The 15139-nt window shown below is 44.0% G+C and overlaps 1 protein-coding gene across 1 annotated transcript in view; it reads left to right on the top strand.

Annotated features, from left to right (window-relative positions):
- Window positions 1–2149: 2149 nt before the first annotated feature.
- The window catches only part of PGM5 (phosphoglucomutase 5), a 229562-nt gene continuing 216572 nt past the window's right edge, over window positions 2150–15139 (top strand). The window contains exon 1 of the mRNA XM_007956572.2: window positions 2150–2410. Within this exon, the coding sequence (XP_007954763.1) occupies window positions 2150–2410 (261 nt within the window). The remainder of the gene's footprint in view (window positions 2411–15139) is intronic.

Raw genomic sequence — 15139 nt, 5'->3', positions numbered from 1 at the left:
GCTGACTAAGGGTTGGTGATCTGAACCCACCCAGCTACTCTGTGGAAGAAAGGCCTGGTGAACTGTTTTCATAAATACTACAGCCAAGAAAACTATGGAGCTGTTCTATTCTGTAGCACATAGTTGGAGCTGACTTCATAGCAGTGGGTTTGGTTTTCGTTTTGGGTGGTGCAAATGGTTAGCACCCTTGGCTACCAACCAAAAGGTTGGCGGTTTGGGTTCACCCTGAGGTGTTTCGGAAGGAAGCCCTGGCTTTTTACTTCTGAAAGCTCAGCCACTGAAAACCCTATGGAGCACAGCTCTACTCCAATGCACATGGGGTCCCTATGCCTTAGAATTGACTGAATGGCAACTGGTTGGTGGGTTGGCTAGTTTTGGTTAAGTGAGGGCAGAAAATCTGCAAAAGGAGAGGACACATGCAGAAGTCCTAGCCCAGCTCGGGGTTCTCAGCCTTTGTTTACTTTGGGCTTGTTTATTCCATCCTAGTGGAAAGAACATTAAGGAGCTCTGGTGGCGGTGTAGTGCCTAAGGCTGGTTAGAGGGTTGGCATTTCAAACCCACCAGCCCATCTGCAGAAGGAAGAGGGAGCAATCGACTTCCCTAAAGATTTACTGCCTGGGAAACCCAGTGGGGGTCGCTATGATTTGCAATCAACTCAATGGTAGTGAGTTTTTTTTTTTAGTAGAACATTGGAAAAGATTTTGTTGCTATTGTTGTTGTTGTTGTTAAGTGCCGTCGAGTTGTTTCCGACTCATAGCGACCCCATGCACAGCAAAACGAAACACTGCCTGATCCCGCGCCAGCCCCACAATCCCTGCTATACTTGAGTCCATCATCGCAGCCACCGTTTGTTGCTATTAGATGCCATGATTCCAAGTCATAGCGACCCTGTGTGACAGAGTAGAACTACTCTATAGGGTTTCTTTTCTAGGCTATAATCTCTACAGAAGCAATTTACCAGGTCTTTCTCCCTCTAAGTGCTGGGCATGATGTTCCAACCATCAACTTTTTTATTAGCACATAGCAGCCATTTCTCCACCAAGGATTCTTAAAAAGGACTTTAGGATCCTCCTATTGAAATTGATTAATCTAGGGTAAAAGTTCAGCAGTGTGGACAAGTACAATGTGGAACAAATCTGTGTCTAAGCAGGAGCTGGGCTAGGAGGGTGAGAGGGGCAAGCAGAATAAGGTAATATTTGATTGCATTGCTGCTGTTGCAACCATCATTAACAATTAAATAAGCAAGCAAAACAAAAACCTTTTTTTTTTTTCCTCCATATTGCAAAGCGTGTCTCCCTGAGCAGGCTAGGGAAGCGACGGTGACCCGGGTGGGTCCCCCTGGACCGCAGGGCCTGACAGTCAGTGATTCTCAGCAACAAATGGTAGCGCAGGGCGTGTGCACACACAGACACACACGCAGCTCTGGCCTCCAATTTCAGCGCTGGCAGAAGATAACAATTCCCAGCTCGCCTTTCCAGGGTTATTTTTGGCCAGGGCTGTTCTCTGATGGCAAAAGGTTTCCGCCCCCTCTCTCCTTGTCCTGGTTGAAAAGAGAAACTTGTGCGTGCAAACTGCTCACTCCTAGGGCGCAGGGGAGAGAGGCTTCCGCGGGAGGGGACAAGGGCTGTGGGTGCTGGAAGGATCCCGCACTCTCCTCAAACTCTCACCACTGTTCTCTAGCGGAGAGTGCTCCTCGAAGGGAAGAGAGCGCCAGAGAAGGCTTGGGCCAGGAGCGGGGAGGAGGTGGCTGGCATTAGGCAGCTTTTGGGATTCCCCAAAAGTGAGTCCATCTGGAAGAAAACTGAGGACGCCTGAAGCGACCTGTAGGGAGAGGAAGTTGGGCTGAAGAGCGCTGTTTTGGCTCACGGCGGCGTCGGGCTTCGCCGGCAGTGAGGACGCTAGGAGGGAGAGTCTCTGTCTCCGCGGGAGGGCGCAGCGCGCGGGTGCTCGGAGGCCCCCGCAGGGCGGAGTTTTGCGGGTGGAGAGGAGGGTCGCTGTCGCCGCGGGAGGGCGCAGGGCGAGGGCTCAGGGTGAGGGCGGCTGCTCCGGGAGCCGCGAGGCGGAGTTGGGCGCGCGGCCAGCCAGCGGGGCCCGGAGCCTGCACAGTCGTTCTGTCGCGGAGCCGCGGAAGCCCGGGCTTGGAGGCGCCATGGAGGGGACCCCCATCCCGGTGCTGACAGTGCCCACAGCACCCTACGAGGACCAGCGGCCGGCGGGCGGCGGGGGGCTGCGGCGGCCCACCGGGCTCTTCGAGGCCCAGCGCAATTACCTGCCTAACTTCATCCAGAGCGTGTTGTCGTCCATCGACCTGCGCGACCGCCAGGGCTGCACCATGGTGGTGGGCAGCGACGGCAGGTACTTCAGCCGCACCGCCACGGAGATCGTGGTGCAGATGGCCGCGGCCAACGGGGTGAGTGTCTGTGAGCCCCTGCGCCCACCGCGCCGCCGTCACCTTCTCCTTTCTAGGGCCCCCTCCTGTCCTGTTGGAGAAGCCCCCCTCCAGCGCTGCCACTCGCGGGTTCCCTCTCTCCCGAATACCAGTACTGCCACTCTCAGCAGCCTCTCTTTCTGGTGCATCCCAGAGGCCTGAGTTCTAGCAGCGCCCACCGCCCCAAGAATCTCTGGGGGTCTCTCTCCATCCTTCTCTGAGTCCCGCCAGGCATTGGGAACCTTCAATCTCTCTGAACTATCCTCATCTTTCCCACCTGCTTGTTTTTCTTTTCCAACTTTTCACTCCATCCCTTTTCATTCCTAGGCAGCCCCTAGTTTTAAATGTTTGTTGGCAACCACTTTCACTCCCCACCCTCCCCATATGGAGGATTTCTTTTGTACGCTCCACATCATCTTTTAGTGCCCTATTTTGCAATCATCTTCTTTTTCCCTAAATCTTGGCTCTGCCAAATTTAACAGTAGGACTATCTCAGAAAGCACACACACGCACACACAGACAAGCACACAGACACACAACACACGTGTTGGTCGCTGACATATTTGGCGATTGTAGATCCTGGAGGGTTTTTTTTTTTTTTTTTTTTTAATACCTTTGTCTCCTTAACCCAGTGGAATTATTTAATGATTAATTTGAGTAGGGTGGGATGGGGTTTGATTGTTGTTGTTGTTGTTGTTGTTATGTGCCGTCGAGTCGGCCCCGACTCATAGCGACCCCTCCTTGGGTTTCCGAGGCAGTATCACTACGGAAGTAGGATTGCCCAACCTTCCTTCTGAGGAGTGGCTGGTGGGTTTGATTAGTGTGCTGCTATATAAAATAGCCTCGCTCCTGGGGGCAGAGAGGCGTGTTTGTAAATGGTCTGAAATGAGGTTGGCAGTGTGGCTTCTCTCAGCAGCAGTTCTCGGCTTCTCTCTGACGCCTCTTGCCACCGGACAGTATTTCATGCCTCTTCCCTTTCACAGGGCATCCTTATTTCTGCTCCTGTCTTCCTCGGCTTCTGCAATCTTCTTTTACAATCTGAGTTCTGAGACCTTGGATGTTTTCCCTTCTTTCTCTTTACCCTTCAACCAGAAAGGCCTTTGGGCGTGTCTCCACACCCTGATCACTTATGCCCAAATTCTGCAACACCCCGGGGACCTACTTTCAGAGGTCTCTGAATTGCCTGTGATAAGCAGATGCAGTAATTTCAGCCTTGTTAATGCAGTCAGAAGGAGCCCTGGTGGCCCCAAGGTTAACGCTTGGCTGCTAACCGTAAGGTCAGTGGTTCAAACCCACCAACTACTCCATGGGAGAAAGATTGACAGTCTGTTTCCCTAAAGATTACAGCCTGCAAAACCCTATTGGGCAGTTCTACTCTGTCCTCTGTTCTGTAGGGTTGTTATGAGTCAGAATCAACTCGATGGCACTACCAACAACGATATAGTCAGACCCACATACATCAAACCTCTCTTTAAGTAAAATCTCTTTTGCAGATGTTTGAATGAGTGGGAGCATCTTTAAAAGTGAAACCAAATCATTATCTGGTACTTGGCCTCTTCTTCCTTCCTAACTCTCTCCTTTGTATATTCTTATTTTTTAATAAGTGACCAATAAGATTTGTGTCCACTATAATTCCTTCATAGTGCTTCAGGGATGAGGAAAGAATATATATGTATTTAAATAACCAAAGCATTTGGTAGAAGCAGGGCTGGGGGAGGCCAATTGGGTTTCCTAGCCCAACAGGGAAAGGTGTGGGGATATAGGACTTGGATTTCTTGCTGGTTCTTCCCTTAGGATTGATGGGAGTTGGCTTGAATCAGGGAGTCAGAGTGAGGCTGACAAATAGTCTTTTACTCTTGTTTGACAAAGCTGTTCCAGTGGAGTGATGGAGAATAACGAGCTTTGGGAGAGCTAGGCAGCTTTCATACCCCTTTCTGGGCCAACTTTTCTAGGGAGTGAGAGAAGCATAGCCTGTTCAGTGTTTGCAGTGGGTCAGGATGTTTGTGGAGCTGCAGTTGTGTCGGCATGGACCAATCCTGACTGAGATGTATTGCTTCTTGGCACACTTTATCATAAAGATGCTTCAGTCTCTCACTTGGGTGGGTCTTCTCTGACAAATCTGTTTTATTAACTTTCAGAGTGGAGTTGTTTTTAGGAGATAAACCTATTGCCGTGGAGTCAATTTTGACTCATGATGCCCTTATGAGACAGAGTAGAACTGCCTCATAGGGTTTCTAAGGCTGTATTCTCTACAAAAGCAGATTGCCCGGTCTCTCTTGTGGAGTGCCTAGTGGGTTTGAACCTCCTACCTTTCAGTTAGCATCTGAGCACTTAACCGTTGCTACCAAGGCTCCTAACATCATGTAGGAAATATAATGTCTGGTTGTCCCCGCCACCCTGTCAGTGTTCGTAACTCTGGGATGTTCACAGGGGTAAGGTAACTAACTGTCTGAATCATCCATTATTTTCCCCTTGGGACTAGCCAGAAGTCTGTAGGGTAATCTTGGTGCTATGTAAATATTCCATTCCTTTTAATATTCCTTTCCTTATCAATCTTTAAGCAGCTCTGGTGGTGTAGTGCCTAAGGCATTTGACTGCCAGCCAGAAGGTTGGTGGTTCAAACCCACCAGCCACTCCTTGGAAGGAAGATTGACAATCTACTTCCATAGTGATATCACCTTGGAGGGATAGCTATGAGTTGGATCTGACTCGATGGCAGTGAGTTTGGTGTTTTGGTTTTTAGTTAGTCTTGCTGATTATTTGGTTATCCTGAGAACATTATTTTGTTAGAGGTTTCAAAGTGATGATTTTCTCGTTCTCTAATTCATCTACATGTTTTAGCTGACACTGTTCTTAAAGAGAGCTTTCCCATGCAACAGGGGCTATTTGGTTACCTTGAAATATATTTCCTGGTTTTAATTCTCTCTTTTAATGACTAATGTTCAGTGTAAAGATTTGGTGACATAGCCAGCTCCCCTAGTGGCAGATAGTTTCAGTGTTGTTTGGTTCCCTTTCCCTCTTTTGAACATCACTGTGGACTCTTGGGTTATTACAGTGAAACCTGTGAAAACCGGAACGTAACATGACTGCCTGGGTTTCCAGCTCTCGCAAGTTTTCTGCCTTTGACAGGATGCAGGCTCACCACTTTTCTGCAGCTTATTTTAGTGGAAAATCTTTGAGATCTCCTTCTCTGACAGTTTTACACCTTACACAGGTTTTGGCTTTTGCAGGCTTTACTTATATTCAATTGAATGAGTTAATGAAAAAATGAGAGGAAACTTTTTCACCTGTTTTAGTATGGCTTATGTGAATTTATCTAAAAAATCCCTAGAAATGATTTTAAATTTTATAAAATTTCCTTTTATAATAACACTGCTGGTGGCGTAGTGCCTAAGGTACTTGACTACTAACTAGAAGGCTGGCAGTTCAAACCCACCAGCCACTCTTTGGAAGGATGGTTGGGCAATTTATTTCCGTAGTGATACCGCCTTGGAAACCCAAGGAGGGGTCGCTATGAGTTGGATTCGACTGGATGGCACATAACAACAAAAAATATAGAAAAAAAGAAAAAAATAACTTCTAAATGCAAAATTTAGTTTGCAAACTATTGGGGTCCTCTCCATTTCCATCTTCCTTTCCTTTCCAGCGGTTCAGATTCTTTGTGTGTTGTTTTATTCTAATTCCTTAAAGCATTCAAGAACAAATGCAACATGCCACTGTAAGAATACCTTTGCCTTATTCTAGCTGGATTCACCCAGGGCTATGAGCATCTCTCTTTATTTCTCCTCTTCATTCTCTTTTTTATTTTCAGTCCTAAACAACCTTTTATTTTGGACAGATGTCAGCACTGTTTCAGCCTCAAGTTGTTTTCCACTTTTTCTAATGTCTGCTTTCTCTGGAGACATCACTCTATAAGAACACTGTGAACTATCTTTGATGATGGAAATGTTCTAGCACTGTCCTAGCCACTAGCCACATGTGACTATTGAACCCTTGAAATGTAGTTAGTGCAAAAGAATAACTGAATTTTAAATTTTATTTTTGTCAATTTATATTTAAATAGTCACATGTGGCTAGTAGCCACCATGTGGGACAGGATAGGTCTATAATTTATCATTTAAAATGTGTTTTTATTTGTTTTTAATGGAGCTATATACTTATAAAGGAGCTCTGGTAGTGTAGTGGATAAGACATCTGGCTGCTAATCAGAAGGTCAGAACTTCAAACCCACCAGCTACTCTGCAGGAGGAAGATGGGGCAATCTACTCTTATAAAGATTTACAGGCCTGGAAACTCAGTGGCAGTTGCTATGAGTTAGAATCGACTTGATAGCAGTGTGTTTGGTTTTCTTTTGTATACACTTATACCCAAAAGTAACCATAAGTCAAATAAAGGTAGATCAAGAAATACTACCAACACTCTTTGGCAAACTCAAACCAGTTTCTTCATACAGATAACCACATCTTCTTTTGGCTTCAGACTTGGAGGCAACAAGGTATGAGGGACAAGTACTTGACCAGCAGCTGGAAGGCCCTTCTCCTTTTTCTAGCTCTGCCATGCGAGTTGCAGGACAAATGCCTTGACTCTTAAAATGTCTTGAAGCCTCTTGATTTCTCTTTCTATAAATTGGGTATGACAGCATCATGGAATTATTCAGGGAATCAAATGAAGCACTGTGAAAGCACTTGTGACATCTACAAAACTAAGAAATGTCAAGGTTGGTTAGCTGAATACATCTCAGATTGTCTTAATTGGTTAGTGCTATAACAGAAATTCATTTATATAATAGAAATTCATTTTCTCACATTTTTGTTGTTGTGGTGTGCTGTTGAGTTGATTTTGACTCATAGTGGCTCTATAGGACAGATTAGAACAACCCCACAAGGCTTCATAGGCTGTCATCTTTACAGGACCCATGTACTCAACAGTCGTGTCACTAGGACTCCTTTTCCCATAGTTCAGGAGGTTCGAAGTCTGAATTCAGGGTGCCCGCTCTAGGGTAAGGCTCTGTCCACTCTGGTGAAATCCTTGTCTCTCCTTCTCTAGTATTATTCTTGGTGTTCCTTGGAGAACTCCATGTGACATCTGTCTGTTCCCCATTCGTGCTTCTTCGCTTCTGTACCTAATCTCCTTTTATATCTCAAAGGTGATTGGTTGAAGATATAACCTACACTCATATGGCCTTATTAATATAACAAAGAAAAGCCTATTCCAAAATGGGGTTATAGCCACAGGTATATCTGTTGCCTTTGAGTTGGTTTCAACTCATAGTGACTCTATGGGAAAGAGTAGAACTGCCTGGTAGGGTTTCCAAGGCTATAACTTTTATGGAGACAGACTGCTACATCTTTCTCCTGTGGAGCCACTGGTGGGTTCAAGCCCTTAACCACTTTGCCACCAAGGTTACTATCCATAGGTATAGGGGTTAGGATTTATAACACATGTTTTTTGGGAGACACAATTCAATTCATAATGTAGATAATTACGATTTGACTGCACATATTGAGGAAAACATGTAGAGGGGCTCCTTGGCAAAGAACTTTTAAATCTGTTGCAAGATTTAGCCAAGAGAAAATCTGTTTGTTGACTAGCCATGGGTTTTATTGGCCATATGATGATCAGCAATGCTAAAAATATTAACATGTAGGCAAGTTTGCAGAATTCAAGAGCATTTCAATGTCTTGTAAACTTTTTTAGAGGCAGAAGATGAAGTGCGGGTTATAAGGAAAGCTGGGTCAGCTTGGGAGTATCTTCCAGGTGGATACTTGCACAGATTTTATTTTATCCCAATGGGCCATGAGAAGCTGGTTGCACCAAAGAATGAGAATCTACCTTCCTTGGCATTTGCTAGATGTATCTGGGAAATAAATCTTGGTATGGCCCAAGGAATAGATTTGGAAGGGGAAGCGAACCTCACTGCTGATATGTGGGAACTAGGGAGGAAAGAAGGAGGGAGAAGAGAAGGAAACATCTTCAACACCTAGACTTTGTTTCTAGGGAAAGACTTGAAGATCTCAAGTTGAGAACTTTTGATCTTGTCTATGAGGATGGAAGAATTGGGTTACAATTTCTCTATACTTCTACTGGTGTTCACTTCAGAACAGAGAATGGGATGAGCTGCTGTGACCCAGCCATTAGGAAGGGCAGGTTTGGTGGTACATTGTTGTTGGCTACTGGTGAGTTGTCCCCCAACTCATGACAACCCCATGCACAGTGGAACAAAGTGCTGTCCCATCCCGCACCATTTTCATGATCAGTTGTGGACTGGACCATTGTGATTCATGGGGTTTTCATGGGCTCATTTTTTTTTTTTTTTTTTAAATTAGGATTTGGGTGAAGATTTACAGAGTAAATTCACTTTTCATACAGCAGTTCACATATACTTTGTCTCATGTCATTGACCAAAATTTACAATGCAGCAGCTCCCCTCCCACTTCCTCCCCATAGTTACCTCCTCCCAGTGTCCATCCCTTCATACTCTTCTGCACCCTGAGCTATCTCCCTGTGCATAAGCAGTCCTTCCTTCTCATTTTTGAAAGGAGATCACCAGGCCTTCCTTTCTAGTCCATCTTAGCCTGGAACCTCTGCTGAAGCCTGTCCAATATCATAGCAACATGTGTGATTCCACTGATAGACGGATGGTGGCTACACATGAGATGCATTGGCTGAGAATCGAATATAGGAGCAAGAGTTCTACCACTGAGCCATCACTGCCTAATGAAGATAACCTTAAAGATCTGTCAATAACTAAGTCCTCTTTCCCTTTCCAATCTCCCACCCTTGAGTTGTAGAATTGGACATATACTAAGGGAGCCCTTGACTCCACCCACCTCCCTGTGTATCAGTTCCTTCTGATACTTTGAGCCTCTAGTGTTCAGTCACTCTTTTATACATTTTTTTCCCTTTTTTTGTTTTTTTAATTCATTGTAATTTGGGTGAAAGTTTACAGAGCAAATTGATATTCCATTCAACAATTCATGCACATTTTGTGACATTCATTGCAATCCTCACAATATAACAGCGCTTTTCCCACTTCACCCCGGGTTTACCATTTCCCTTGGTCCTTCTTTCCTATTTTTCCCTGGGTTCTGAGCTTCATCTCTGGGCAAATGCTGCCCTTTTGATCTTGATTGCTCTAAGGATTGCGTCTCTCCCTGGTATTACTGTTCACCTTAAAGTCCTATCGTTTGGCTAAAAGTTGAGCCACAGGGGTGAGTTCAATTCCAGTCACACTTTTTCTGGGAAGGTAAAGGGAGTGAAGTGGAGCCCTGATGGGACAGTGGAGTGCAGTGGTTAAAATGCTCAGCTGCTAGCTGAAAGGTCAGCAATTTGAATCCCCCAGCCACTCTGCGGTAAAAAGATGTGGCAGTCTGCTTCTGTAAAGATTTACAGCCTTGAAAACCCTATGGGGGCAGTTCTACCCTGTCCTACAGGGTCAGTGTGAGTCAGAATCAACTTGATGGGGATGGTAAAGGGAGTGAGGAGGATTTGAGAACAGCTGGGCCCTCCCAGTTGCTGGGGTGGGTTATTTTAAGCTTTGTTTAAAGTGTGCAGAGCCCAGCTGGCATTTTTAACTAAGCTGCTTTATTAGATGCTGTGATAAAGCATAATGATGTTTATTGAAAAGGCAGGCATACATCTGTAACATTATGTGTGAAACTTGTCCTAAGAATTTCCTATAAGACATCTGTTCACTTTGACCCTTTAGTGCACTCTGCAAGTTTTCTAGTTTCTGTAAGGACGTGAAGAATAGAAGCTGGAGCCTAGGATTGCAGGAGTCCAAACGTGGGGATTGCATTCTCTAACCTTCAGCCACATCTTCTGGGCCTCAGCCGCTCTCCCGTTAGGCCACAGCAACAGGAGCAAGCATTGTAATAGAATCTGAACAGGATTATGTGGGACTAGGGGTCCCTGGGTGGTGCAGATGGTAAAGTGCTTGGTGGCTAATTGAAAAGTTGGAGGTTTGAGTCCACCAGAGGCACCTCGGGAGGAAGGCCTGGCGATCAGCCATTGAAAACCCCATGGAGCGCAGTTTTACTCTGACACATATGGGGCGCCAGGAGTTGGAGTTGACTCAACAGCAACTGTTTTTGGTATTTGAGAATAAGCAGAAAAAATAGGCCTAACATGATCAGGGCTGTCATGTCTTGGGGTCAGTCTATAGTCTTGAGAGCTAATGTGCAAACACTCAATCAATGGCCAATATGCCTTTATTGTTCATGTTTGCATAGCTGAAGGGAAATTTTCAGACCCTTTCATCTCATTAGTTTTGAGTAAGACCATATGTAGAATATATACAAGGCTTTTTAAACACCACATTTTCCACATCTTTCAATATTTTTGTCTCTTACCTTTTTAGTGGTGTCGACTTTTAGAGTAATGGTGTCTGTATTTGTATAAGGAGAAAATTTTCCAGAGAAATTTAACCCTCAAAAAAAAAAAAAAAAATATATATATATACATTGGTCCTAAAGTCATGGAAGTATTTGACCTTTCATCTCCCTATCAAAGTCTACTTTGTTCAAATTTAATATGTAAATGTTACCTTTCTATTTTTCCTAATAAGATTTCTTTAATTTTTTTTTTTTTTCAGCTATGAGTACCTAGTTTTCTAATTATGAATTCTAACTGAAAGAGAAAAGAATTTGAAATCAGATCAGAGTTTATCCTATTTGGCAAAAAACTTTATTAAAATATTGAGTGGAAAGCTTTACAAGTGCTTGATATCCACAATATATGACAGCTCTTTCCAAATCAGTAAGAAAATGTATAAACAATTCAATAGAAACATAGTCTATAAGAACAAACACAGGAAACAGTGAGCAATCTCATTAATAACAAAAGAACTATAAGTAAAGTCTATTAATTTGAAATTCAAAATACTAGATTTGGAAAATTGCCATATTTGTATACTATTAGTGGATGTTAAATTGATGCAACTTTTTAGCTAGGCAAGTTGGCAGTATGTATCCAAATTAATGCAGTACTTGCCCAACCACCCAGAATCCCTTAATCTAAGAATCTATCCTGCATACTTTCTAGTATAAGTGTTTTGGTTCTCTAGGGCTGCTCCAACAGAAAATACTCCACGTGTATGGCTTTAACAAACTGGGATTTATTCTCTTACAGTTTAGGAGGCTAGAAGTCCTAGTTCAAAGTACCAGCTCTAGGGGCTGGGTCAAGGCCCCTTAAACTTGGGCTTCAGCTCTGCCTCTTGCTCCCAGCCCACAGAAGCTGAAGGCTTCTCTTAACTCAGGCAGCTGCTGGCTGCTGAGGCCAACAAATCTAAGGTCAGCAAGTAGTATAATATAGTCCCAAGATTATCAATCAACACAGCAAGCCACTAGTTCAAGTCCAGAAACAATCCTAAGATCAGAAGACAACATGGCAGGCCACTGAGATGAAGACTCAGCCAAACACAGGATCTAGATGTGCCAAAAAGCTCAGAGACCTTTCCCAAAGCATCTTCTTATATACTGGAAACAGACAGCTCTAAGGCAGCTACTCAGCTGCTCCAGTAGATTCCACCATGGAGCTGATTGCTAATCTCACCATGGGCAATAACAACATACAGCTGCCCAGCCACTCAAAATCAGGCCCAGCCAAGTCGACACATAACCTTAACTACCACAAGTGTCCAAATATCAATGTGCAAGAATGTACACAGAAGTAATGAAAAGGTTGGAAACTATGTATATCTTCAGTAGTAGGGAACAGGTACATGGTTAGGACACTCCCACGCAATGCGTACCATTAAAATCTGTAAACAAAGGAAATAGAGCTGTCTGTGACATGAGAAAGCCTGGAATGACAGCTTGTTAACTGGGGACAAACAGTAGAGCATTGAGTATAGTATGATCCACTTCTCTTTGTAAAGAAAATATACATGTATATGCATTGCTTTCATAATTACAGAAAAGACATGCATATGCATTATTTTCATGATTACAACACATTGGTAAAGAATTATGAGGAATAAAGGAGAAGATCTAGATTTGAGTCAACTTGTATGGCCTTGGGAAGTCACCTGGCCTCCTGGAATTTGTTCCTCATTCATCAAAATAGGGAGTGTCATAACATTTGCCCCTCTCATCTCCCAGGGCTGTTGAGAGGATTGAATGTGGAGTGGATTTTTGTGAATTATTTTATTCACTCATATGACACAGTCATTGCCAAAATATTTTTCCCTGATTAAAGTCAAAGAAGCAGCACATGTGCGTGTGTTTTTACTCCTTGGAGCTTCCCTGGCAGAAGGCATCTGTCCATGTGGTCACAGTTGCTTTGGTGAGGCTTCCTCTTGACTCCTGGCATCCCTCCAGGCTGCTGGCAAGTCTTAGGTGCGGCTGCTGAGGTCATGATACGCTCTTGGCACACAGCACATACACACACAAGCACACCCAAACACACATATAAGCACGCTCATACACCACAGATACACACCATGCACACTCATATACACATAGTCACACACAAACACACATTTGTGAATATGCAAGCATACACCCACACACTCACACATGTGCACACACATGCTTACTCATGCACATTCATGTACATTCTTGCACAACCATGTGCACATACCACACACTCATGCATATACAATCACACTCAAGCACAAGCACACAAGTGCACAGTCATGCACACACATGCACATACTCATCCACACTCACAGTCATAGACACACTTATGCACACCCCACATACACAGATGCACTGGCCGTGGTACTTGAGGTTGCTCTGACGTGAGACTTTTACTCCACAGAAAGGACCCTTTTTGTGTGACCTATGCATTGTTTCCTGCTAAGAATGGGCTGAGTCAGTGCTACTTTTCACCATACTGAAAGCTCAGGCTGTACTGAGAGCAGGTTGCCCATCCCATTGCCCCCCACTGAGGCCAGCTCATCTGCCCTTTTCACAAGGATTTCCAAGCCTAACGGAAGGGCCATGTGAGAGCTGACTGAGGGGAACAGACTCGGAGAGGTTAAGAGACTCCAGGACATCTGGTGACTTGCCTGTGATGCTTCAGAACCCTCTCTCAGAGGCTGTCCAGGCACCTGCCCTGCAGCCCTGCCCAGTGAGGGTTAGAAGGTGTGGTCATTTTTTGGACAGGACTTCCCAAATGTGAAGTGATAGATGCTAATGTGGAATATGGTCAGAAGACCCAGCCTTCTATCATAAACAGCAGAAAATCATTTATTTGGGCTGCGTTGTCAATCTGAGATGCCAGAGGCATCTAGGACATCACATTCTGGGTAGGGGCACCTAGCAGATAGGCGATGATTGCTTCCCAGTTGGATGGAACTGTGTCTGAGGGAATTTGTTTAAAAATCTATGTGACCGTATTTCCATTGATTGTGAAAATGACTCAGAGAAAGCATAGTTGTAAAGAGACCACATTTTTTTTTTTTTTTTTGGTCTGGAGATATATGTTTCTGTGTATACATACAATATAATATAAACCCACCTAGCCATTGAGTCAATTCTGACTCATAGCAACTCTATAGGATAAAATAGAAGTGGCCCATAGTTCTACTTGAGGGAAGGGTTTCCAAGGCTATAAAACTTTATGGAAGCAAATTGCCTCATCTTTTTCCCTCAGAGTGGCTGGTGGGTTCAAACTGCTGACCTTCTAGTTAGCAGCTGAATGCTTTACCACTATGCCACTAGAGCGCCTTATAGTATAAAATGCACCCACCAACTGCTATTGAGTTGATTCCAAGTCATAGTGACCCCCATTGGGTTTCCAAGGTGGTAAATCTTTATGGAAGTAGATTCCCCTATCATCTTTCCATGGAGAGGCTGGTAGGTTTGAACCTCCAACCTTCTGGTTAGCAGTCAAATGCCTTAGGCACTGCACCACCAGAGCTCCTTATAATATAGTATAATATAGTACAGTCAAATACAATACAACATAATATCACTATGCCATGACTATGCCATCATGTCAATTCTGACCCATAGTGACTCTATAGTACTTTTTATGGAAGCAGATTGCTGCATCTTTTTCCTGTGGAGTGGCTAGTGGGTTTGAATGCTGACCTTTTCCTTAGAAGCTGAGCACTTAGCCAGTGTACCACAAGGGCTTCTTTTGACTATATATACATACCATATATGCAAAAACCAAACCCATTGTCATCGAGTCCATTCTGACTCATAGCAACCTTATGAAAACCTTATAGCAACACAGCCATTAAGAAGCCCAGATGGTGTAGTGGTTAAATGCTTGGCTGCTAACCAAAAGGTCAGTGGTTTGAACCCACACTCTAATCTACAGGAGAAAGATGAGTGAGTCTACTTCCATAAAGTTTTACCACCTTGGAAACCCTATGGGGCAGTTCCACTCTGTCCTATAGGATTGTTAAGAGTCAGAATTGACTCAACAGCAGTGGGTTTAGTTTAGTTTTGGTACCAAGAGACAGCATTATAGCCGAAACTGTAGATACAGCAATGACACTGGACACTGAGCTTAAGGAGTAAGCCTGTAGTCTCAAGAACCTAAAAAAATAATTACAATTTTGTTCATAATTTCCTCTGTGCAATTTTTCACAACTATTCTTAAAAGAATCACCTATAAGAGGCATTGAGGAAGAGACAAATATTCAGCATATACTAAAACAACAGCAACAATGGGAATGATAACACAATTCATAAACAAAACGAGCTCAGCACAGAAAATAATATGGAACAAAGAAACCAGGGACACCATGAAAAA

This window comes from Orycteropus afer, unplaced genomic scaffold (genome assembly GCF_000298275.1).
Source record: "Orycteropus afer afer isolate SDZICR_OR568_19922 unplaced genomic scaffold, OryAfe1.0 scaffold00637, whole genome shotgun sequence".
In the NCBI taxonomy this organism is placed as follows: Eukaryota; Metazoa; Chordata; class Mammalia; order Tubulidentata; family Orycteropodidae; genus Orycteropus; species Orycteropus afer.
Note: the sequence above shows the minus strand (reverse complement) of the source record. Positions and strands in the feature narration are given on the sequence as shown.